Source organism: Grammomys surdaster, unplaced genomic scaffold (assembly GCF_004785775.1).
Source record: "Grammomys surdaster isolate TR1022 unplaced genomic scaffold, NIH_TR_1.0 165, whole genome shotgun sequence".
NCBI lineage: Eukaryota > Metazoa > Chordata > Mammalia > Rodentia > Muridae > Grammomys > Grammomys surdaster.
In genome coordinates, this window is record NW_021604613.1 from 14,229,197 (window position 1) to 14,256,261 (window position 27,065).

General features: G+C 38.1%; 1 protein-coding gene across 3 annotated transcripts in view; it reads right to left on the reverse strand.

Annotated features, from left to right (window-relative positions):
* Raph1 (Ras association (RalGDS/AF-6) and pleckstrin homology domains 1) overlaps positions 1-27,065 on the reverse strand; it is a 75,514-nt gene that overhangs the window by 35,123 nt on the left and 13,326 nt on the right. For 2 of the 3 annotated variants that reach the window (XM_028765613.1, XM_028765612.1), the window contains exons 2-4: positions 12,580-12,699; positions 5,934-6,039; positions 4,124-4,632 (exon numbers count right to left, since the gene is read on the reverse strand). In XM_028765613.1, the coding sequence (XP_028621446.1) occupies positions 4,124-4,632; positions 5,934-6,039; positions 12,580-12,699 (735 nt within the window). Of the gene's footprint in view, positions 1-1,437; positions 1,519-4,123; positions 4,633-5,933; positions 6,040-12,579; positions 12,700-27,065 lie in introns of all 3 variants that reach the window. The other variant, XM_028765611.1, reaches the window with a different exon arrangement.

Here is a 27,065-nt window from a genome sequence, read left to right on the forward strand (position 1 = left end):
GGATCAGAGACCTTAATTTAAAGCCTGAATCACTGAAACTTTTAGAAGAAACCAGAGGTGATATGGGGTAGGCAAGAACTTTTTGAAAGAACACCAACAGCACAGAAACTAACTCTAAGTATCAACAGATGGAAATACATGAAAATAAAATGTTTCTCTACATCAAAGGACAGTCAGCAGAGTTAACAGATAACACACACAATGGGGGGGAATCTTCAGCTACAGTTCACACAAGGGGCTGTAGACAGAACTTACAAAGAATTACAGAAATTGAGCACCATGGGAGGAAAAAACCCTGCCAATCAACAAATGGGTAAATTAACTGAAAAGACAGTCTTCAAAAAAGAAATACAAGTGGTCAATAATTATCTTTAAAAAGTGTTTAATATCTCTAGCATTCAGGGAAATGCAAATAAAAACTACTGTGAACCTAAGTGGTGGTAGTGCAGGCCTTTAATTCCAACACTTAGGAGGCAGAGCCAAGCAGATCCTGTGTGAGTTCAAGGCCAGCCTGGTGTGCAGAGTGAGTTCCTGAGCTACACAGAGAAATCCTGTCTTGAAAAACCAGATAAAACCAGATAGATAGATACATACATAGATAGATAGATACATAGATAGACAGAAAGACAGACAGACAGGTAGGTAGGTAGATGGACGAATGAGCTTTGAGATACCACTTCACTCTAATCAAAATATCTGTTAACAGATATGACAACCATGTTGGAGGGGACGTCAAGAGTTAGTGGAAGTAGTGTAAATTAATACAGTCACTGTGAAAATCATGCAGTGTCTATAGTAAGTGCTTTAAAATCTTCCTTTGTGTTCTTAATAATAATTTCCCTTGAATTTTTCCTATAGACTGTCTTAACACCTATTATTCCTATTGAGGGGTAGCAATATGTATATTTACTATCATAAAATATCTTGCAGGAAAATGGATGGTCATATAAGCTTAGAAAGAAAAATAATCGCATGTTCACTCTCATATAGATTCCAACCAATAATATTCATATATAAACAAATGTACACTAGGTACAGTATAACCTGAAGAAAAAAGAGAGACAAAAAAAGCTGTTTTTCTACTTCTGCCTGTCATAGATTATTTTGTTTTGTTTTTTGATGGTGGGCAAGTACGTAAAATATATCCAATAATTAAAGTGTAAAATCTAATGTGAAGCTCCATAGCTCCATAGCTTCCATCCCAAATGCCTACTCTAGCTGTATGGAAATTCACTGAACTGTGGAGACTTTGGGTCTGGTTAATCTTGATGTAGATTTTTTTGTTTTTAAATTTACAAGTCTTTTTAAAGAACTAAATTTTTTAAACAAAAGAAAAGTTGACCTAATTATATGATCAGACGTCATCATTTGGAATTCTAATGAATCTATTTTTCTTCGTCTACTTAAATAGCCCCATGACATGCTTACAGAACTTACAGGTGTCAGCTCAGCCTGCTCTTCTGTGAAGTCAGAGTGGTGCTTGGCCTGCTTACTGGGACAGCTCAGAGAGATAGCATGCTGTGAAAATGGAGGAAGGAAAACAATGATAGGTAATGGAGGTGAAAAGAGCAGCTCTCCTAATCACGCACAAAGAGAAACGGATCACTGAAGTGACAAGCAGCAATGAAAAAAATAGAAATATTTTTTACCGTTTATTCTTTTACACAAGAATTAGAAAGAAAATTAAGAACCAGATGATCCGCCTAATCTTTAACAATTTAAGAATAGCCTTATTTCACTTCTAGACAATCCAGCTGTTAGAAAACCTTTGCAGCAGTGTTGTCCAGAAGCAGTTTATGCTAACGAGCCTTTACTTGCCCTGGACCACTGGCCATACTCTAGTCTCCTACCACTATGTTCATTATCCCTCAAAACCAGTGCTACATTCCCAGCACCTCAGGCTTTTGCCTTTCTCTTTTTCTTCTTCCCTTACAGAGAAAGTCATGTCTCAATCAGCAAAGTGTATTCTGTACTAAATTCACATTTCCCGATCCACCTGTTCATGTTTTATAAGAAGCTAAGCATGTCTCATTCCTCCTTCACTATGCCTGACATTGAAATGGGCCAACCCGCTAGGGTATGGACAGGGCAAAAAAAAAAGTTCAACTGTTCTGGCTAGCCTGCCTCTTGCCTCTTGCTTCTCTGTACTGCCATATTTCCTGAATCCATATGTGGCAGTTGGGCCACTTCCTAGCCTCCCATTAATTCCTCACTTCTCTGCAACTCTTTCCCCTCAAAGATTTCAACCTTTGAGTGGTAAAGCATTCTGTATTTAACCTTCAAAGTGATTAATGACCTTGCATGTGTGATGTGTTTGTGTATGCCTATGTAGTCACAGGCTGATGTCTGATATCGTCCTCAATAATGCTCCACCATATTTGCTGAGACAGGAACTAAACTTGGAGCTCATTCATTTGGCAATGGTGTCTGGCTACCAAACTCCAGGACCCACAAATCACTGTCGTTCAGGACTGGGGTACAGACCTATATCATCATGCCTAGTTTTTACATGGATGTTATGGATCTGAACTCAGGTTCCCATGTTTTCATAGCAAGCACTTAATTCACTGAGCTATCTCTCCAGTCCCTGTTGACGACAGTTTATTCTTTGCAATCCAGTGCAGTGCCTAGGCTCTGAGTATCTGTACGATATTAAGTAGCTACTTATGGAATGCATAACTACTTCTGCTGTGTCTTCATGCCATATGCTTTGTTAGATTAAGACTCTCTTCACTTTTCTATGTACTATCCATTAAACATGTTCTGTAGCACTATTTCAGTTACTAGATCAAAGAAGTCTATAAATTCTATATGGTCAAGGTTGTTCTCACAAACTAGAAATGGGAATAGCCATGACAAACAGAAAAAGGTCATGACAAATGCAGCCAACTCTCAAATAGCTTACAGAAAAAAATACACAGAGAAGGAGATTAATTAAGAAGGAGCATTAAGATTAATGTTCCAGATATAACAGGAGGAATGTACATCTGGACTCACAGAGACAGCACAAACAAGGCCTGCAAGAGTTTAAGCTAGATGGGGTCCCAGCACTAAGAGGGGGAAGTGCACATGGGGTCCCATCCCTAAAGAAGCTATCTGCAATTGATTCCCTCTAGCAAAGGAAAAATCAGTTTTCTCCATTTAAGTCTCACAGATATACTAGCCATATCTCTAGGCAGGTCAAGAGGTTACAGTGATACTAACAAGGTATTTCTATTTTCTTTCCAAATCCCACTAAAACAAAAATAAAGAGTTTAAAAAGATGTCAAACTTACAAGCAAACGTGGACAGTTTCTGGAAGATACAAAGTGTATGTGTATTAAGCAACCTGAAAGGATGAATGACAGCTGACTGCTGCCCTAGCTTGAAGAGCAGAACAGCACCTGGCTTTGTGTCATGTGCTCAGAAGCAGCGTAGTAACAAGTGGGACTACACAGATAGAAACAAGTCACTTGGGAAAGCAGTCACTCCCTAGAGCTCGTTCTTCATCTGCCCATCAGCAGTGTACTTATGTTCAGGCTAACATTCATTCATAGACCCCCAACAGGCCAGTCCACTGCTTGAGATGAGGTCCACTCAGTTCTGCAACCTCAGGCATATCATCTTCAGAGTCCATGCTGTTCACGTGGGACCTTTCTGGGGCTCATTAAATGATAGGTAGTTGTATGGAAAAGTGCCCACATTGGTAAGAACAGAAATAACCAAGGCTTCTGAAAACATCACGGTGCACAGGAAGCAGTAATATCTTACAGTAATTAATGTTAAGTCTAAGGCCCCTCTGAGGCATGCTCTTACTCATTTACAAAAGCTATACCATATACATTAGGCATTGGTCTCATAATGTTCTTCATGGCACTCTTCCTGTTCTGTATTCACTTACGAATTTTGGGTGTGAGTTTAAAATAAACAGTAGTATCTGGTGACTTTTCTGAACACTCATTTTCTTTTTGATACTGCTATGTCTGGTGGTACACTCCTTCTGTGGACTATTTAGCTTAGAAGTACTTTTGATAAATTTTAAATGTTAAAGATGTAAGAAAGTCAATTAAACTATACTGAAACAAAACACAGCAATTTCTCTGTATTTTAAGGCCAAAATAACATAAAAATTTTCTCTATTTACCTCAGTAATTTGCTGTCCCTGGTGTGTTGTCAAATCAAGTTCTTGAGGGCGTGTCACTTTGTCAATATCCAAAGAATCCATGCTGGAGGCTGCAGAAGTGACGCTTGAACGGGAGGAGTTACTGACAGAGCGTGCTTCAGCATCGCTCACAGTGCCTGCTGAGGCGGTCCTTCTGTGCTGATTTGTCACTAAAGGCTTGGAATCTTCTACTACCGACTGCTGAGCAGCCTCATCCATGCTCAAGGAAGCCTGCTCTAACTGTGCAGTGATGTCATCCAGGGAGTAGTTAGCATGGGAAGGCTTAGTTGTTCTATTAGAGGAAGATGATAATCCTCTCAGGGTGCCATGTTTGGTCGTATGTCGGCTAGCAGGTTGCTTCTGAGTAACTTTTGGTTCTGTGACTTGACGCTTACTATTTCCTGAGCCAATGCTGCTCAGTTCCTGCTCTATAGAGCAGAGATCAGCCATCAGGGCATCCAGATCCACAGTTTCACCCTGATTCAGAGCTTCTACAGAGAAGACAAAAGTTTCAGAACATAATCAAAATCTATATATTCTATTTATAAATTAGCCACAGGCAGTGGGGAAAAAAGCAAAACAATACATTTCATTGGACCTAAAATCAATCAAATAAAGTACTTAACAGGTTTTGTTTTAAGTCCTGAGAGAATTTTTAGAAGCAAATAGCCTATCCTTTCAGATATCTGGTAAGACTGTATAGTTGTAAATAAAGTTGTAAGTTTAAAGACAAAATACTGAAAACACTTTGTACTATTCCATGGTTTTATCCCAATCTCTCAAGTAACTTTGTACTACTATGCTGGCTTGATGCAAATGAGAGTCATCCAAGAGGAGGAAACCCTGACTGAGAAAACAAAATGCCTTTGTAAGACTGGCTGTAAGGCATTTTCTTAATTAGTGAAGTCCAGCCCACTGTAGATGGTACCATCCCGGGGTTAGTGGTCCTAGCTTTCATAAGAAAACAGGCTGAGCAAGCCAGGGGAAGCAAGCCAGTAAGCAGCACTCCTCCATGCCTGTTTCAGCTCCTGCCTCCAGGTTCTTGCTAAGATCCTGTCCTGACTTCCTTCAATGAAAGAAGTATAAGCCAAATAAATCTTTGCTTCCCAATTTTGGTTATGGTGTTTCCATCACACAGTAGAACCCCTAGGGCAACTATTAATATGGTCAATATCCAGGTAGATATAGTTATTACCAAGAGAGAGAAGGGCATAAAGGAGAAAGTCTAAAAAAATTAGAACATTTATTGCAAACACTAAGAAGTGACTAGGTACATTAAAAACAGGTCACACAGGCTGATTTTTAAATTATTAAGAAAAATTTTCTTTAGCCTTTAATCCAGTCAGAAAACAATACAATGAGATTGCTGTGAGCTTTCTCCTTAGCATGCACAATATCAAATATTAAATATATGACAAGAAACTCATGTTATGTTCTAGTTTCTTTTTCTGTGATTAATCTGAATATTCATAAGTTAACTCAGAATGAAGAGATGGCTCAGGAGCTAAAAGCATCTACTGTTCTCTCAGAGAACCTGAGTTCCATTCCTAGCACCCATGTTAGATGGTTCACAACCACCTGTAAGTCTAACTTCAAGATTATCTGGCACTTCTGGCCTCTGCTGGGCCCGGCACTCGTGTGTATACCTACACACACGCACACGCACACACCGAATTTTCAAAAAGAAAACCAAAACTCAGTCAAGTTACGTATATAATTTTTATACCATTTGACATTTAGAATTCATTTCTATTATTCCTATATTATAGAACTTTACTTAATCAAATCTTACCATTCAAGTTGTATATGGAGAAACGGTAAGAAAAGTTGGCCATATTTGTTTCCTGGCGAAGAGGAGATCTTTTTACTGGTTCTTTGGGCTTGTCAGAATCCAAACTCTTTAAAAGAAGAAAGTTTAACAAGTTGTATTAATACGGTTTTCATTACACACAAAGATGAGTGAACTGCTATACTGTCTTAGTTTCTCTTGATGTGATGAAAACATCACAATCAAAAAGCAAGTTAGAGAGGAAAGGGTTTATTCAGCTTACGCTTCCATATCACTGTATGTCATCTAACGGAACATCTAAAAGAACAGGACAGGAACTCAGGCCAGGAACCTGGAGGCAGGAGCTGATGCAGAGGCCATGGAAGGTGCTGCATCTTGGCTTGCTGCTCATGGCTTGTTCAGCTTGCTTTCTTACAGAACTCAGGACCACCTACCCAGGGATGGTACCACCCACAATGGGCTGGGCCCTCCCCCATCCATCACTGATTAGCAACATGCCCTACAGGCTTGTCTGCAGCCCATCTTATGAAAGTATTCTCTGGAGCTTCCCTCCTCTCAGATGACTTAATTTTGTGTCAAGCTGACATAAAACTATCCAACACATATATTAAAAAAGCTAAAGTTTCTTCTAAATGCTAGCCCCATGGAAAAACATAATTGGTTTTCATTAGTTATCTCTAATTTCTAAATATATACTTACTTTTAATACACCATGGACTCAAAACGGTCACAGTTCAGGGTAAATATCTTTTCAAATATATCATTTAGTCAATGATTTCATTCTATCATTCTACATAAGTTCACTATGAAGTATATGACTATGGACATGGTAAAGAACCATGAAGAGAGTTTGGTTGTCTCTTACCTCAAGGGGTTATGTTTTTGATGTAGCATAGCCTCATTTATATCTCATTTATGTCCTATTATAAAGGACAATCATGAACTTCATTCCCTGCCTCCCTTCTCTCCTTTGTGGTGTTGAGGACTGAACCTAAGGCCTCGTGCACAGCAGACACTCAAACCTACCACCAGATCACACTCCTAGTCCTTATCGTCCTACAGTGACGCTCTTTTCACCTGTAACTCTTCTACAATAAGGGAAAAGGTATCTAAACAGAAAATCACAACAATGACGAGGAGGAGGAGGAAAAAAAATCCAACTACTTAAAGCTAGTCTGTTACAACTAATTTCTGTATAAATGTCATATAAAATAAGTTCAAGTTTTAAAAAATAATTTTGGTGCTGGGCATGGTAGCACATGTCTTTAATTCTAGCACTTTGGAGGCAGAGGCAGGCGGATCTCTGTGAGTTTGAGGTCATCCTGGTCTATAGAACAATTCCCAGGACAGCCAGGACTATACCCTGTCTTGAAAAAACAAAAACAGAATCTTGGATATTCTTATTTATAGAATTATAGAGTTACATTAGAATGCTATATTTATTATTTATCTATCTCAAGATTTTATAGCTCACACAAATAATGCCCATCTTGTTTTTAGATATACTCTCCTTGTAGCCCAAGCTGAGCTAAAACTTACTGTATACAGCAGAAAATGATCTTAAATGAAGATGACCTGCAGAGTGTTGGGATTACAGTTAGGAGCTACCACACTGCCTTAAGTGGTACTGGGAATGGCACCTGGTCTCTGTGTTGTTAGGGAAGCATATATGCTCCCAGTCTCCATTCCATTTTTAAAGATTTATTCTTATGTGTATGAGTATTTTGCATGAATGCATGTAAGTGTACCGTGATGATTTGAATATGCTTGACTCAGGGAGTGGCACTGATAGGACGTATGGCCTTGTAGTAGGTGAGGCCTTGTTGGAAGTGTGTCACTGTGGGCCCGAGCTTTAAGTCCCTCGTCCTAGCTGCCTGGAAGCCAGTCTTCTCCTAGCAGCCTTCAGATGAAGATGTAGAACTCTCAGCTCTGGCTGCACCATGCCTGCCTGGATGCTGCCATGCTCCTGCCTTGATGATAATGGACTGAACCTCTGAACCTGTAAGCCAGCCCCAATTAAATGTTGTCTTCATAAGAGTTGCCTTGGTCATGGTGTCTGTTCACAGCAGTCAAACCTAACTAAGACATGTACCATGTGTGCATGTAGTTCCCATAGAGGCTAGAAGAGGTAACTGAATCCCCTAAAACTGGAGATACAGTTATGAGCTGCTACTTGAGTGCTGAGAACCAAACGTCTGCCCTCTGCAAGAACAGCCAGTGTTCTTAACCACTAAGCTATTTCTTCAGTCCTATATCCTGTTTTTGAAGCTCTCAAATGAATGTGACCCAGAACCTACTCAGTGTTTTTTTTTCTTCAAAATTTCAAAAAACAGCTATGAAATTCTTCTTTAACCTTAAACCTAATTCTTAAGAAATAATTTTAATTAATTCTTTCAATAAAACTGGAGGGAAAATATTTTTCATTAAATTTCTATAAAATAATATGACTAAAATTGAAGACTTATGAAAAGTCAACTTCTTTCCAGTTCAAATAAATGAACTTGCATTTTTAATTACCTGTCCATGGTGCTGAGACATCAAAGGAGATACTGAGAAACACCCTTTAGGTCAAGAAATTAGTAATATAATATGGTGATTTTTAACCTTTGAGAAGGTTGCTAAGAATTTGCAAGAAAACCTACAGATCTTCTTCCAAGAAAATGCCCAACATACAAATTTTTTGCAAATCATTAACTATTTAAAACTTGTTTGATTAACCTGTAACATTGAATATTGCACAGGTAGTGAACTAAAATACTGAAATAAATCTGAATCTTAGTAAGTCAATTATTTCTTAAAATATCCATAAAACTAACATGTTTTTTTTGTTTGTTTGTTTTTGTTTTTTCGAGACAGGGTTTCTCTGTATAGTTCTGGCTGTCCTGGAACTCACTCTGTAGACCAGGCCGGCCTCGAACTCAGAAATCCGCCTGCCTCTGCCTCCCAAGTGCTGGGATTAGAGGCGTGCGCCACCACCGCCTGGCTAACATGTTTATAGTAAGTCATAATATGCACTGGTTTTAATGTTTCTCTGAAATGACATATTTCTATGATAAAAGTTAGGCAACTGGAAATATATATGAGAATATAGTACTAAATGTGGAGAACCACCATCTGAGTGGAGTTCCTTCCTCAGCCAAGGCCGCTTGACTCATTCCTACTTGCTTTCTCTTTTTGGCCTCCTACTCAAGTATACAACCACTTGGTCACAGACACAGCATAGTAGCTGGCCCTTGGATAATTTCTTTTAAACACTATTATTTGTTTCTTCTCTTCACAGCTGTATTAATTACTTTCATTCTGACAGAGACAATATATAGAACAAAGAGTTTATTTGGGTTTAGGGTTCCAGAGGGATAATCATCATCCATCATGGCAGAGAAGCCTGACAGGGTGAGTTGGTAGGTGAAGCAGAGGGAGCAAACTAGAAGAGGTGTGAAGTTTGAAACTCTCAAATATGTCCCTCTGTCATACTTCCTCCAGAAAGGCCACACCACCTCCAATAACCTCTCCAACAGAGCTACTGACTTAGGACCAAGTATTTAAACACCTAATTTTATAAGGAACACTTCTTATTCAAACCAGCACACCGGCATATTACTGGACACTCCGTCATCATCTTTATGACAACAATGCTTTCTGTAAAAAAAGGTTAAGAATTAAGAAGTGGCTCAGTTAAGTGCTTATAACACATGTATGATGGCCTGAATTGAGATCTGCAGCACCCATGTAAAAAGGTGGGAATGTATGCCTGGGTGGGTCTATCAACTTGGCAATGGGGAGGCAGAGACATGAAGATCCCTGGGGCTTGCTGGTCAGCCAGTCTAGACAATTGGTGAGCCTCAGGGTCAACAAGAGACTGTTTCAAAAAATAAAGGGTGAAGGCTAGAGAGATAACTTAGATGGTTAATGTAGTGAGAATTTTGGTTTCTACAACAAAACACAGAAATAGGAATGTGCATTCATTTTAATCTCAGGTGTGGGGACGTGGGGCTGCTTCAGACTTTCTGCAGCAGCTGCCTTGTGCCCTAGCAGAGGTGTGATTTTGTAAGCTGCAGATAGTTTCTGTGACTGTGTGACATTTGAAATTCTGGGGGACTAGGAGGGTAGGGTGGGTAACAGGTGAAGGGTGGGAGGTGGCTATTGGTAGCAGTTTGTTAAGTAGTCATGCTCAAAGAAGAAAGAAGAAGAAGTTAGACATCCTGCCAGTGAAGAACAAACCTTCCCCAAGGAATTCAACGCTCCAATCAGCAGGAAGTAGTCTAACAATAATGTTGCCCCCTTTCCTTTCTACCCTTTTATCTATCCTGTCTAGTGATAGGGATTGAAAGGATGGAAAAGGGTGAAGAATGGTGGAAGAAAGAAGAATACATGGAGTAGCAAAGACAGTTACAGTCCTTGCTGTCAAGCCTTAAATTCAATCCCTGAGACCCACATGGTAGAAAGCGAGAACCAACTCCACACGTTCTCCTCTGACCTCTATATACTCCACAGCATGCAACCCCTACCTCCATACAGTATAAATATGCCATAAAAACAGAGATAGGTACAAGATATAATGGCTAATCTTGAGTATCAAGTTGGCTGCATCTGTAATAAAATAAAGTTCAAGCAGCTGTGCACAGCTGTGAAGGATTTTCTTGACTGGATTATTTGAGATGGGAAGGCCCATTCCTTCTGGTGGCATCTCACTTAAAAGGTCATGAAAGAAGGAAACTTTTGCTTTTTTGCCTGCTTGCATACCCTCTCACTGGCAAGTTCATCTATCCTGTGGCTAACTTATTCCTTTGCTGGTATTAGAATCTACTTCTTTAGGATCCAACATAGACTAATCACCAGAAGCTCTCTAGGAATGCCCCAGGACTTCAGCATCAGAATGGGAGTGCTAAGACCTGCACCTCTGGACTCAGCAATTACTGAATTCTTGGCCTTCCCATCAGGAGCAGCCATTGCTGGCTGGATCACAGTCTGCAAAAACTGTAATAACCACCTCCTTTAATATATATGTATTCATTCTACCAGTTCTGTTCCTTAAGAGAATGCTGACTAATCCACCAGATGTCAACCTCTGGACTCTCTATACCTGTGTCCACACTAACATGCTTATCACTGAGAACTGCAAAGAAGGGAATTAAATAGAAATGGTTTGGTACTTACAGACATCAAAAGACAGTTAAAGTGTTACCTTTTCTTATTACAGCTTGTAGTAGTTAGAATGAGAATCGCTCCCATAGGCTCATATATTTGAGTGTCTGGTTCCCAGATATGGCCTTGTAGGAGGAAGTTTGTGGTTGGGGGTAGGCTCTGAGATTTCAAAAGTCCAGCTAGATCTAGTTCCTCCCTCTATCTCCTGCTTATAGAGCTCAGCAGCTCAAGTCATCCTTGAATTCCATCAAGTAAAACCAACCTTGAGTTACATGAGGCTCCATCTCAAAAAATTAAGCAACCATACATTACCACATCAGCAACAAAAAATCCACAGCCCCATAAAACAAAGAAAACAGCAAAACAAAAACCAAAATCCAAACACACTTTTTAGAACTATTTTAAATGTAGCCTGGATAAACTTTTATTCAGTATTTTGAATATATGAATATTCAAAATATTTCAGTATTTTGAAAATATGAGCTAGAAAATACAAATGTCATAAAACGGTTTTAAATTGGTTATAGAACAAAATATGTCAAAATTTAGATATTTAAACTTTACACTTTAAAATTGTCTTGGCTTGCCGGGCAGTGGTGGCGCACGCCTTTAATCCCAGCACTTGGGAGGCAGAGGCAGGGGGATTTCTGAGTTTGAGAGTTCGAGGCTAGCCTGGTCTACAGAGTGAGTTCCAGGACAGCCAGGGCTACACAGAGAAACCCTGTCTCGAAAGACCAAACCAAAAAAACAAAAAGTAAACCCTAGAATGACTACAGAAAAGGAGCTGGGTGGGGCAATAGCTCAGTTGGCAGACCACTTGCAAGAACAAGGACATGTAGTTGACTCCCAAACCCAAATCTAAATGGTGGGCACTTGTAAATCCTAGCCCTGGGGAGGCAGGCATAGCAAGATCCCTCAGGGTCTAGCCTAATTGGTAAGCATTTTGCCAATGAAAGACATATCATATCTGGAGACTTCTCCTTAGGGAGCTCATTCTGACATTTTCCTACTTTCTTCTGAGCACCTTCACCCATTCTAGCCCTGGTGCTTAAGCTTATACTAAACTTATCCTTAATAAAAATCTCCCAATTCTGTTTCATTAAAAGGGGGAGGGGCTAGGGGAAAAGAAGAGGAGAGGAGAGGAGAGGAGAGGAGAGGAGAGGAGAGGAGAGGAGAGGAGAGGAGAGGAGAGGAGAGGAGAGGAGAGAGAAAGGACACTATGTTTCAAAGAAGTGGTTCGAAGAAAGAAACCCTGAGGATAGATGTCCTTTGGTCTCTACCTGCATGTACATGTACACATAGTTGAACATGCATATAAGCATATGCAAATAATAACCATAAAAGATATTATCTTGCATTATAAAGTTTCTATTCATCTACCTGTTAATTTTTTTTTCTTTTAGCAATATTTTAAAACTTAGCCTGCATTCATATCTTTTGTCTATACATGAAATGTTAAACATGATGGCTTCCAATCTTCAACCAGGTTTTCAACACTTCTAACCTGAGTAAGTCTGTCCAGTTCCCCAAGCCAAGCTCCAAACATTTTATCCAGGTCCTGATCTTCCTTGTCACTGTCTTCTTCGGCACCATGGTCAATCTCTTCATCGGACAGTTGCTCCATCTGAAATACAGATATTTATGTTGAATGAGAAGTTGCAGATCTAACTTAAAAAGTACCCAGAACAAGGTCTGTTGTATGATGTCACTCTCTGAAATCAAATCTTCAAAATTAAATCATGCATAAGAAAACAGAATTCGAGGCTAGCCTGGTCTACAGAGTGAGTTCCAGGACAGGACAGCCAGGGCTATACAGAGAAACCCTGTCTCGAAAAAAACAAACAAACAAACAAACAAAAACCCCAAAAAACAAAAGACAAAACAAAAACAAAAAAAAAACAGAAATGATTAACAATGAAGACAATGTTGACAAGCAGAAATGAGGAAGGAAGCTTCCATTCTTTAAGGAACAGGGGAGGCTGGGAAGTTAGTTCCCTCAGAAAGGGAGACTATCAAACTATTATGACTAAATTCACAAACAACAATTTCAAAAATATACAGAGTACTCCTTTCAATTATCAGAGTGTAGCTGTAGTATCCATCTCTCTGCTGACAGACTCTAATACTCCAAATATACTTTCAAAGACTTCAAATAGAATTCCATATATTAGGCTATTTTGTCGGCTATGTTAAAATTTCACTTAAATTTCCTGATCCATTACACAAGGACAACTATGTTCTGAAACAGAGAACACTCTGTACCTCATATCATGTACCAGCATGCAGAACATGCAGAGTTACTGAAGATACAATAAAACCCAAGTCATTGGCAGGTAAAGCTCTGCAAATTCCTAGCCTTCAGAGACCTCTCCTCACCGTTTCTTTCTCTCTTTATTTTGGCTTTTGAGACAGCATTTCTTTGTGTAGCATTGGCTGTCCTGGAACTCGCTCTGTAGACCAGGCTGGCCTCGAACTCTCAGAGATCTGCTTGCCTCTGCCTCCCAAGTGCTGGGATTAAAGACACGCGACACCTGGCTCCCCTCACCATTTCTTGCTTCCTCAGTCCTCCAGCTTTTTAGACACCCTGTCTTGCTTATTGGAACATACAGACATGCTCCAACTTCTAGCCTTTTCAATGTCAGCTCTCCGACCTGGAACTCCTTCCTCCAGATGTGTGTGCCCTTGCTTCATTTAGGGTTCTGCCTAAATAAGCATCCCATCAAAATAGGACTTCACTCTTGTTACATTCTAGCCCTTGTATCATTTTAGTTTCCTTTATATTAGTTTTTTTTGGGGGGTGGGGAGGGTTGGGGCGGAAGAGAGATAGTTTCTTAGTCCTAGCTTTTCTAGAACTCCATGTAGACCAGGCTGACCTTGAACTCAGAGATCTGCCTACCTCTGCTTCCCAAGTGCTGGGACTAAAGGTGTGTAGCATCACACCTAGCTTCTTTTAATAGTCACACTTATTGTTTCTATTCTTCACCCGAAGGAAAGATTCTTAACTTCTGTATCTATACACTTTGAGTGGCTGGCACTTGGGTCACAGTCATGTCATAAGTATCTGTTTAATAAAAGAATATTTATTTATTTATTTATTTATTTATTTATTTGGATTGGTTTTTTCGAGACAGGGTTTCTCTATGTAGCCCCGGCAGTCCTGGAACTCACTCTGCAGACCAGGCTAGCCTCGAACTCTCGAACTCAGAAATCCGCCTGCCTCTGCCTCCCAAGTGCTGGGATTAAAGGCGTGCGCCACCACCGCCCGGCATAAATGAATATTTAAACACACACACCACCACCACCATCCACTTTTTAAAAGGTCCCTAAGAGCTTTATTTAAGAACAAAGCCCATAAAATAAGTATTAATATACAAATAATAAAGGGCCAACATAAACACTGAGTATTAGTCATTTAGGACAGGTTGGTGCTTCATAAAGAACTCTTTCATTTGAATCTGGACAGGTGGCCCAGGAGTTAAGACCCAGGTTCCATATCTAAGCTTGTAACTGCCGTTCTAAGGGATCTGGTGCCCTCTTCTGGCTTCCACACGCATTGCATATTATACACAGTCCACAAGCGTATGTTCAGATACATACACATAAGTTGTTTAAAAAAAAAAAAGTGAAACAGAACTTTCAATTTAATCTTACATACTTTTTAATGAGACAGGGTCTCATACAGTCGAGGCTGGCTTCATACTTCTCAAATTCTAAGTAGCCAAGGATGACTGTAAACTTCTGATCCCCTTGCTTCCACTTCCTGAGTGCTGGTATTTACGGGTGTGCACATTACAATGTATGGGGTGCTGGGCATGGAACCAAGAACTTCTTGCATGCTAGGCAAGCACTATATCAAGTGAACTATGCTCCCAGCATTAGCTTAACTTAGTTAGCATAACAAATAGTTACACCAACTATTTAAGACTTTATTCAACTGCAAATGAAGAAAATTGTGCTGAGAAAAATTAACTTTTCCCAAGCTTAATAATAGTAAATAACAGTGTGAAAATTCATATAACTATTTGCTATATTAGTGGTTTTTGAACTGAATATTCTAGAGTTGCTTTTACTGGCTACCATGTATATAGGTAAGTTTGAGAAGAATATACCTTTTAAAATACATTTTCTTTCAATAACATTTATTGAGTAGCTCTCATATGACAGCACTATGATAAGAAAGGAACACTGCTACAAGGTTAGCTAAAACCCATTTCCTAGTGGAACCTTAATCTACAGGCATTAGGGATGTACAATCAGGAGGACAACTTGTGGAAATTGGTTCTCTTCAACATGGATGTCCCAGGGGTAAAACTCAGTTTGTCCAGCTTAGTGGCAAGCACCCTTACCTGATGAATCATCTTGCTAGTCCCATTTAGGGGGAAAAAAACCTCTAGTAATCTACCATTGTTATATGTTAGGCAGAAAATAATTATGCTCAATTATTAAGGGTCAGAAATTATAGTATATATAGCAAACTCAACTGCACACAATGTAACTATCCATTAATAGCTTAGTATGAAGCAATATTATTCTTGTTAAATTTTCCATAAAACTAATTATTCATGCCCATTTCCCCTATTAACCTTTGTTTAGGAGTCTGATTTATTATTCAATTTCTTCTTTCAGAGTGGAGAGAATTGTGATTATCCAGAAGGGTAGGCTTCTTAGGGCCTAAGACTCTGGATAAGAATATTCTAGGTAGAGTATACTATAAGGAAGTGGGGAGAGAGTGAGCAAGATGAGAGAGGGGAGGGACAGATGAGAGGCAGAGAAAACTGGACAAGAGAAGAACTGAGGCAAGCTCCTGTCTTATAGGCCATGGGAAAGGAGATGCATGCTATTCCCCCCATTCACAGAGCCACTGAAGGCAACTGTATTCTTAACATGGTACAAAGGGAGAAAGGTACATACTGGTTTATATTCAGAGAACAGAGTGACTGTGTCAAGAAGGGAAAGACCACTGGGAAGGCATTCCAAATACTAGGTGGAGATAATTATACATAAGGAAATTGAAGATCTAGGAAGAAACACATTTACACAAGTCATAACTTATTAAGTCATGAGAAAAACTCATGATACACAGTCATGATGCCTTACTCATAAGTTTTTTTGTCCCTTTAATTTAAAAAAATGCTTTTTACAAAATGATGTATTCTATATTTAAAACCACATTAAAAATCTCTTAAAGCTTTTGGGTTTTGTCTTAGGAGGCTATATAGCTCAGTAGAGCTCTAAGTTCATCTGACACTAGCCTCTGAAGTTTGACCCTCAAGAGATCAAAGTCCTGTACCTGAGGTACACCTGTGTTGGCCCCCAAGTTCAGTCTAATGGGTCTGTCTCCAGAAAAGTTGATGATGACAATGCTGAGGCAACCAGTGATTAGAAAGGTCTAAGGACTGTAATGAAACTGACCATTCAGAACTGACAGACCAAGCTGTACCTCCTACACGAATTATCAAAGCCCTCAAGGAGCCATGGAGACAGAAAGCAGCAGAAAAATATTAAGCACAGTGGAAGTATCACTTTTGATGAGACTGGCAGCACTGACTGAAACCAGTTGTTTATCTAGAAAACTTTCTGGAACTATTAAGACCCCGTGTTCTGCATACACAATCTGTGAGCTGGAATGTATACTGCTGCTGCCACCATGACATCATAGATGGCATCAGCAGTCATGTAGTGGAATACTGAGCTAGTGAAGATGCAACAAAAGAAAAAATATTTCAATAGAAAAACAGTTGACCAAATAAAACAAACAACAAAAAACAAAACAAAAACCCGAACCTCAGAAAACAGTAGAATAGGGTTACTCATAGAGTATTCTCTTGGGTCTAATATGTTCAATGAGCCAAAATTGCATGAGAAGCTTCTACTTCATTTAATATTTATGGTATACTTTCTATGTGCCAGATACCGGAGAAACAGATGAACACAAGGAAGTTTAATCTCAAGTATATATACCTAGTGGGAGGAGGAACAAAGAAACCAACAAAGTAAAACACTGTGGTGAGTGCTATCTACAAGGCTACATATGTTGAGTATAGTTTCACTCAGTTTGAGAAGGAACGAGGAGAGGATGATACATACTTCAGTGAGACAGGACAATGTACAAGGGAGAGACGGATGAGAGTATTTTAGGCAGAATAATCACTATGTGTAAGAGTAGAACGGTATCAGAAAGTAAGGATGCTGGGAATTCTAAGTGGCTTAGTGTTCTTGAGGTGAAGTATAAACTCATGGAAGAAAAGGAGGCTGGAGACAAGGGAAGTGCGGAACTACATAGCATTGAAAGAGTTAGACCAGTGGTACCCAGCCTTCCTAACGCGGTGACCCTTCAATATAGTTCCTCATGTTATGGTGACCCCACCACATAATTATTTCTTTGCTACTTCATACCTGTAATTTTACTATCATTAAATATCTGATATGCAGGATATCTGATATGCAACCCAGACGGGAATTGTAACCCACAGGATAAGAACCACTGAGTTAGACATTTATCCTGTAAGACAATGTTCTACATCAAAAGTACCTGGGGGTATATGTTGTTTATTTGTTTGAAGATTTGTTTTATTTTCATTTACATGTACGTCTGTATCTATATAAGTTTATGTCATATGTGTAGGTGACTTGGAGGCTAAGAGGGAGTCAAATTTCCCTGGAGCTGAAGTTACGGATGGCTGTGAGCTGCTTGATGCAGGTGCTAGGAACTGAACTCAGTTCCTCTGGAAGAGAATTAAGTGTTCTTAACTATGAAGCCATTTTTCAGCCACCTAAAAAACAGTATATGTAAGTTCCTCAAGGCTTGAACTTCCGCCAACCCCCACCACAGTTACTACAGAAAACAAAACAAAACAACCCCACACTAAGGTCAGGCCACAATATCTCTCCAATTGAAGCTACCCTGGTAAGCTCCACCCTCAAGAAGTCCTATATAAAGCCTGCCTCCTGCTCGGTTCTCTGCTGCTTCTCACTTGAGCAGAGGCAGCCACCCTTTTGTGTCTTTCCCAATAAACCTCTTGTGTAAGGTTTGTTGTGTGGTGTGATTCTGGGTATTCCTTAGCTCCTGACTGCTAAGATACCTTTTCCATTAAAGCCATAATACACTTACAGTATATAAATGACTTGCCTATGACCTACTAAAAACTAATGTCAAGGAGGTAAGAAATTTTAAAGAAGTCCCTCCAGGTATTATGTCCTCTAAAGTTTGACAATTAAAGTATAAAAGACTGTTTGCTACAGTTACTTTTAAGAAATCAAGTGATGCAGTTTTATGTAGTTGCAATTAGGTTAAAGGCAGAACAAACTAGAATAATATTGTAGTATACTATAAAGAAATTAGGCATCATTGGGATAATAACATACCCAATTATTTTCTTCTATTACAACACAGTTGTTTACTCCTTCAGATAATTTTAGTTCATTTCCAGTTATTTTCCATTAGCTTTCTCACAAAAAAATGTCTTGTTGAAACACTTACTATACTGCTGTAACATAAGTAATTCTAAAACAAACTTCAGTAGACAGGATGTGAAGACTTCCATGTTCAAGGAGTGCTTCCAACTGTGCAAGATACAACTGTTACAAAGTAAAAAAGCATGCATATACACACCCACGACACAGAAAGAGAGAATGAGAGAGAGAATATTATATTTAGCAAAGCACAAAAAGATGAAAGGCCTCAAAATGAAGAAATAGGAAGCCACACAGTGTAAAGTGGATGGAGATGAGCAGACAAGAGGTTGTTGACTCATGGACCAGGTTAGTGTCTGCTGTTTATATGGTTTCTCTCCTAAGCTACAAATGTATTCTTTTAATACAGGACATTTAGTTTTGCTGTGATCTAAATACTGAAACCTGTAAACAGCTTACATGAAAAATGGGAATTTAATAGTCTTAGAAATTGTAAAGAAGCTGGGCAGTGGTGGCGCACACCTTTAATCCCAGCACTTGGGAGGCAAAGGCAGGCGGATTTCTGAGTTCGAGGCCAGCCTGGTCTACAGAGTGAGTCCAGGACAGCCAGGGCTACACAGAGAAATCCTGTCTCGAAAAACCAAAAAAAAAAAAAAAAAAAGAAGAAAAAAGAAAAAAAAAGAAAGAAAGAAATTGTAAATTTTTTCTATCCCTTAGAAGTTTTCTTTTAAATGTTCTGGGCTAGAGATATGTCTTAATAGTTAAAAGCACTTGTTGCTCTTGCAGAATACCCAGGTTTAATTCTTAGCAATCACTTTGGAGGCTTACAACTAATGCTCCAGTTCCAGGGGTTCCAATACCCTCTTCTGACCTCCAAGAGGCACCAAGCACAACATAGTGCATAAACATATATATACACACACACAGATATGTATATATGTATATATATGTGTGTGTGTGTGTGTATAGTTCTCAAAAATGAAATAGTTCTCAAAAATGAAACAGAAATGCCAATAAATGTATGAAACAATGTTCAACTTCACTGGCTATCAGAGAAATGCGAATTAAAACCACATAGAGATTCTATCTCACTCCCGTCAGAATGACAGCCATTAAGAAAACAAACAACAAACAGGTGAACGGGGACAAAAGAGAACCCTTCAACAGTGTTGACCACTTTAGCCACTATGGAAATCACCGAGGAAGTGTCTAAGATAACTAAGAATAGACCCAGCAACATCACTGCTAGGTATTACCCAAAGGACGTCAAATACACATCAAGTAGAGACAATTGCATGTCAATTATTTATTGCAGCATTATAGAATAGTTAAGTATGGAACCAACCAAGGTGCCTAACAACAGAGGGTCTGATAAAAAAAAAGTGACATATAAACATAATCAAATTTTTCCACCTGTAAAGAACAATGAAGTTATGTGATTTACAGGAAAATGGCTATAATTGGAGATACTCAGATTAAGCAAATTAAACCAGTCTTTCAGAAGGACAAATAGCATTTGCTTTCTCATATGTGGTTCTGGATTTTAATTTACATTAAGTATATAAAATCATTAAGTATATAAAACCACAGAAGCAGAAGCTAAACTGTTCAAGGGAATACTAAGATTAAAAGGGAAGGAAAAAAGGTAAGAAAGGGAAGTATCAGAGGCAATATACTCAGTGTAGAATATATACTATACCACATATGTCCTTATATAAAATAGACATACACAGGGAGAAAATTTTTAAAGATTTTTGTGTAAAGAAGCACAATGTCTGCAATGTTGTTTTCAGGGGATGGAAGGAGAAAAGTGTGTATGTACATGTGTTCATGTAGTGGGGAGTGTGTGGGTGGAGATGGAAAACAAGAAATGATAACCAGGCAAAATGTAACAACAGGTGGGTCTGAGTAAAGAAAGTATGGGAAATGTCTGCGACATCAAAACTTTTCTGTAAGTTTGAAACTATATTAAAATAATGAAAGGAACCAAAAAGAAAATAAAGAAAAAAAAAGAAAAGAGGGTCAAGAAGGCATTTTAATTTAGTTAAGAAACAGAGTCAATACATAGATTATTTTAAAATCCAGAATAATCTTAAAAAATAAAACATAGGCTAACAAACATTTTTTACTAAACTAAACATACAACTTAGTCTAAGGATACTGAAAAATTATTGCATAATTCTTCAGCATGTGGTTTTAAAATTATATGTGCATATATATTGCTTTTCCTAAGGTATTTTCTTGCTTATTCAATTACCTTTTTAGACATAGTCTGATAATGATAAAAAGTTAGTTTTATTTAATGCAAAGAGAAAAATAATTACTCCATAAATAATTCAAAGAGACATTCAAGGAATTTCTAAACCTTCCATCAAAAGGCAAATAAACAAAGAAACCCTAAACAATTAGTCAGGTACAGTGGTTTATGCCTACAACTACAACGTTCAGGAGGAGGCTGAAGCTAATGGGCTGTTGCCAGCGTGAGGCCAGCCTGGACCACAGAGAGAAGCTATGTCTCAAGTCACTTTAGCCTCTACCTCTAAGGGCCATCTAATTTACTACAAGTTAGGAAAACATCAGAATTTAATTCCAAATCAAATACTAATACTACTCACCAAATAAGCTAAAACAGGAGCTTTAGGGTTTTTTTCAATGGCTTAGTGGAGAGATGGCTTAGTGGTTAGAGCATGTGCTGTTCCCAGCACCTATGTCAGTCAGGTGGCCCCAAATTGCCTGAAATTCAAGCTCCCAAGAAGCCAAAGCCTCTGACTTCTTAGAGCATCTACACTTGGCCCCTCACAACACACATACACAAAAAGTTAAACATAAAAATAAATTTTAAATAAAGCTAGATGTTGATTTTTAAAACGTTACCACATGAACAAAAGGAATAAAAGGGAATCCTGGAGCTTCCTATTATTCATTAACATTAGTATGTCCTGACCTCTTGCTGACATTCAGAGACAACACTGTAGTTGATCAGATATCCTCTACCTGATAAAGCTTTCAGATGTTTGCTTTATTTATTTTATAAACTTAAGATTTCTAGGAAAGACATCTTATAAATCCCGATAGATGAATTCAATACTGCTTCCCATGCAACCAACCAATCCATCAAAACAGAAGTCACTGCTAAACACTCAGCAGCATAGCCAGGAGGCTTTCATTTTTGTTTTTAAAAAAGCAGAAATCTTATATTAGCCTCCAACCTTTTAACATGTACAAGTCAGTGAATCTTAATTATATTCACAGTACCATACAGCCTTCCACTATCACATTCCAATATAAGCTTAGGAAAAATATTAAGCTACGATCTGTCTTCCAAGTGTTAGGCTTCACCTCTCAGGGGCTGCTCAGACCTGCTGGAGGTGTCTGTGTTGGCTGCCTGAGTCCAGTTTTCCTCAGTATCTTCAAGAAGCTCCAGAGGCCATGTTCTCTTTTGCATTTCTATACCTTTCACACTTCTTGACTCAGTTCTTTTTAAAAACAAAAATGTGTCAAAATGCTATGTAAGAAACAAAAATTAGATACCCACCATGACCTCATTCTCTTCAGTTACCACGAACTTCGTACCTGCCTCCAGCATTTACAGTTCACCAGCCTCTATAGTACCATGGCTATCTGCCTCTTCAGACCCTACACCCATGTAGGCTGCAGGCTCTGGGAAGAGACAGCATAACAGTTCTCATCTATCACTCTGGAGAATCATTCTTTATTCATCTATTTGTGGGGGCCAATTTTAAAGCAAGCTTTATTAAATATTAAATACTGACCAAGAGATGGACCTAGGTCAGGACCATTCTCTGGAATTTCCCAGCTGGAATCTATTGATCTAAATTTTAAAACTTCTTTTTTTTCCTCAAATATTCCCAATTTAAGATGTTTAAAAATTAAGATGATATTAATTTAAGATGACTCAAAGCTAAAGGTACACTTCTTTAAAAACATATATCAGCTTATCTGGTTAGAAGTAAATAAATACTTCAAAGGAATTAACACATTTTAAAATTTATTTCCCTACCAACAGCAGAATTAAGAAAAACAAGAAAAATCTGACTACACACAATTTCAGTGGAATGTGTCTTAAAGATATTTTAAGACATAATTTAGCAGCTATGCTAACAATAATAACAACATTATAAGTACAAAGCCTGAACTCAAATTAGTTTTTAAAAAATAATCCATTCAAATTCTAAGTATTAAGCAACCTTACATGGTAGGTAAAAAAAAGTGCTTGCCTCAAAGCACTTAGCTTGATGCTCAGGATTCACATGGTGGAAAGAGAAAAACAGCTCCCACAAGTTGGTTTCTTTTCTTTTCTTTTTTTTTTTTCAAGACAGGGTTTCTCTGTGCAGCCCTGGTTGTCCTGGAACTCACTCTGTAGACCAGGCTGGCCTCGAACTCAGAAATCCGCCTGCCTCTGCCTCCCAAGTGCTGGGATTAAAGGTGTGCGCCACCACCGTCTGGCCACAAGTTGTTTTCTGACCTCCAATTGTGCCATGCACAACTGTGTATATGGGGGTGTGCACATGAACATGCACACACTCATCAAATGTGTTTCTTCTAAAGAGAAGGAAATTACATTTGTCATGATGTCTTTCCTTCTAACTGCTATCTCTGTTCTAACATGTTCTTTTAAAAGTTCTGCTGCTACCTGGCAATGTTCAGGGCCACCCTCATTTGCATAGGAAGTTTGAGACAAGCCTGAACTGCATGGAACCTGGGTGTGGTAGCATATAGCACTTGGCCAGCCTGCTCTATACAGTGAATTCCAGTCTAGCCAGTGTTACACAGTAATACCTAATCCTAAAAATAAGTTTTTAAACTTGTTGAGTATTCAAATAATATATCGAAATCATCTCCTTTCTGTTTAAAGACTTTATTTTCTTAACTTATGTGTCTCTGTGTCTAATAACATAAAACAAATTCTTGGTAAATCTGAAATTTCAAATAAGTAAATCACCTATTTGTATGTCCTGAATCTGAATGGTCATTATATGGCAGTAAAAAGATCAGCTTAAGGAAACATGTCTGTTAAGAATTTTCTAGTTTGAACCACCTAGAACTAAACAAGGGGTCTGAAAACCTCAAATAATTGTTCTCTTCTAAATTTTACCATTGACTAGACAGAACTCTGGTTAAATCATTGGCATGGTTTTCTTAATCTGCAGAGAAGGGGGAAGACAGTAGGAGGAAGTCAGAGACAGATAAACTGATACCAGAGGAATCCCCTCCACCCACCTTAAGTTGTTCTTCTGTGAAGGTTTATTATTTAAATATTAACTTCACTCTACCTTCCTATCAATTTTTCAGTCTTCTCTAATCTTAGTTCCAGAAGAGGTACCAGTTGCTCTTCACCCTGTAGGCTTAAGGATCTGCCTCTCTCATTTTCCAAAGATCAATCCCTATCCATAGTGGTTCATAAAATCTCAGCAAGAGTCTGGAATTTGTACAAAGTGCTCAGACCTCTAATTAATTTAATGGATTTAATATTTTTTTCATCTTACTTTTGTTTTCAGAATCACTGTCTGAATAGAACAAATGATCATGGGTATGAAAAAAATCAAATATGACTTCCTATGCAACACATTTTGGAATCTAGGAAGCACAAAGGGGTAACTACCAATGACAGAATAAACCATGTTCTAGAGCAGTCTTGTTTCACACCTAAATTTTTAAGCCAATTATATTAAAAACTGCTATCAATTTTATATTTTGCCCCATAAAATAAATTAGGGTAGAAAAATGTTTAAAGCTGCCTACAATCAAATCAATAAAATTAAAGGTTCTGGATAATGTTGTCATATCTATTCTATGGCTTTGCATTCTCAGTGCCTCCCCTGCCCCAAACCTTGTGTGTACATGAGAGGCAGGGATTAAAGTATTCTAATTTAAAAAGAAAGAAAAAATGGTAGCATCATCTCTATTCTATCACCACAGAGAAACAAATTCAAAGTGAATCTCAAAAAGAAGACTGGAAAGATTTTACAGGCTACTTATCTTTCCTAATAATCTTTCAATGAAATGTGAGCAAAACTTAGAAAATCTATTATATTCACTTAAAAAAAAGCCCTGAAATGCCTGGCTAACCATTATATACTTTGACCAGACAGTATACTGAGTAAAAAGAGAATCAAAATTTCAAAACGTTAGTTCTTTTCATCTTGCCACCTGGATAGAAATAAAACAGCCAGGGGTACTGAGTTTGATGGCCTGCTTTTTCATGCCCAAAATACTCATTTTCCTTCTCTCAACAAATATTTTGCTTTAATTTTGACTGAATGGATTCTAAGATGTTAGAATTGTCTAACATGTATAGCTAGCTGGTCTACACACACACACACACACACACACACACACCCCTAATTATAGCAGTTTCTCCCCTAATCCTTCTCCTTCTCTTTGATAGTAAGAAAATGAATACTAACCAGGCGCACTGCTAAGCCAGTGTCCTTTATTACACTGTATCCACTATTCCAATGTATGACCTATTGACAAAATGAACTTTTTGACAAGGAGTCTCACTATTATAGTTCTGGCTAACCAGGCACTTGCAAAATTGGCCAAACTTACTGTGACCCACCTGTTTCTACCTCCAAGTGTTAGGATTAAAGGTATGTATCACCACATCTATCACTTAAAGAGTTGGGTTCCAGTTTTTATACTACTGAGTTGGAATCCCAAGTCAAACACTTCAAACATTCTGTAAACTTACCTAAAGAAACAAAACCTCCACCTAACATCTTAGAATTCATTCAAGATTAAAGTGAACTATTTAATATTTTGAAAGGAATGATAGTGAAGTACACAGGACTTCTGTACCATGAAATTATCCTTCAAGTGAAGAAAAGCTGGGCATGGTAGCACATGTCTGCAATTCCAATTGGAAGACTGAGGCAGGAGGATTGCTGAGAGTCTTCCAAGAACCTGCTGCAGATACCCTATTTTTCTTTTCTTTTTACGTGATTCTCTTAGGTCTCCACCGGACACTCCATTTCGTTCCCCTTACCCCTATTACAGTGATGTATTAGACTTCCCATGCTAAGAATTAGGAGTATAATGAGCTTTTGTGCAAAAGGCTTAGTTCTCAGAATTTCTTATGAAAGCAAGAACCTGAAAGTAACCTTTATGTAGTTTCTAGAGTAAGAGTAGTTGAATACATTACTTCTATTGTTTTATATAAATGAAAAATTCTTAATAGTATGCTTCAGTACTCTTACAAATCATATACAATACTCAGTAAAATCATTTCTCCAAAGTCTTTATTACATCCTAAGCTTCCTGTTGTCATACCGGTTTTTATATTAATCTAATTTTAAGAAAATTTCCTCTCTATGCTATCAGTCTTGGTTCAAATAAACTCAATGCAAATGAAAATAGTGAAGGAAAAATGAAATGTTTCTGAGACAAACAGTAATTGAAGGGATTTGCTATTGGCAGAATTGGTTCACAAGAAACATTAAAGGAATATGATATAGTCAGTCATTCAGTTATATTAGTGAAAGTATAAATTAAAAGTTCAACTTTTTTATTATTATTTGAGACATCTTAATACACAACTGGACTGCCCTAAAATTTATGATCTTCTTAAATCTCCTGAGAGCTGGTATCATAGACAGGAGATGCCACACTCAGAATCAACTTTTCTTATCCTTAATTGACCAGATAAACATTTGTTCAAAATTATAGTAGCAACAATATATTTGATTATGCATGCTAATGCATATATCACATGCAAACATGTGAGTCCTTACATTTAAGTGAAATGAATGACAACAATAATACAAGGGACAAGCATAGAAGAATCAGAATAATTTTGTCATAAGGTATTCAAATTATATTCTTCAAGCAGTATTATTGAAAATGTATTTATTTTCGCTATAATGTATAGGACAAACTCCAAGGCAACCACTAAAAAGTAGGGAAGTGTAGACGACCTACAAAGATGAGAAAATGTACGCATGTAAAATATTCTACTAAACTAAAAAGGGGTAGAAAGGGAGAACAAGATAAAAACAGGAACAAAGAATGAGCAATAGTAACCAATCCAGTAAATATTTACCCAACTATATTAAAAATCACTGCAAAAGAATGTTTATGCACACTTAGCAAAAGATAAGAGAACATGAAGATGTAGCTCAATGGTAAAGCATTTGCATCTGGGGAAGAGCACCCAGGTTTGATCTCTAGTAATTAAAAAACAAATCCCTATGGCTTAGAAGAAACATGTGTTAAATGTAAAGTAATACATATAGCTATTGAGGAAAGTGAATTTAAAATACTATCTTAAAGAAACTGAATCAGGGGCTGGAAAAATAAGAGCTCAGCACTGGAAGCTCCTGCAGGACCTTGGTTCAATTCCCAGCATGCACATGGTGACTCACAACAGTCTATTATAAGTTCAGTTCTGCTGGCCTCTATGAGCACTAGGCATGCAAGTGGTGCACAGACATACATGCTGGCAAAATTGTCATGCACATAAAATAAAATTTAAGAGAAACTGAATCAACAATTAACAGCTGTCTAAAACAGAAAACACAAGGTTCAGAAAGGTTTCCTGGTGAATTCTAGTTAAAC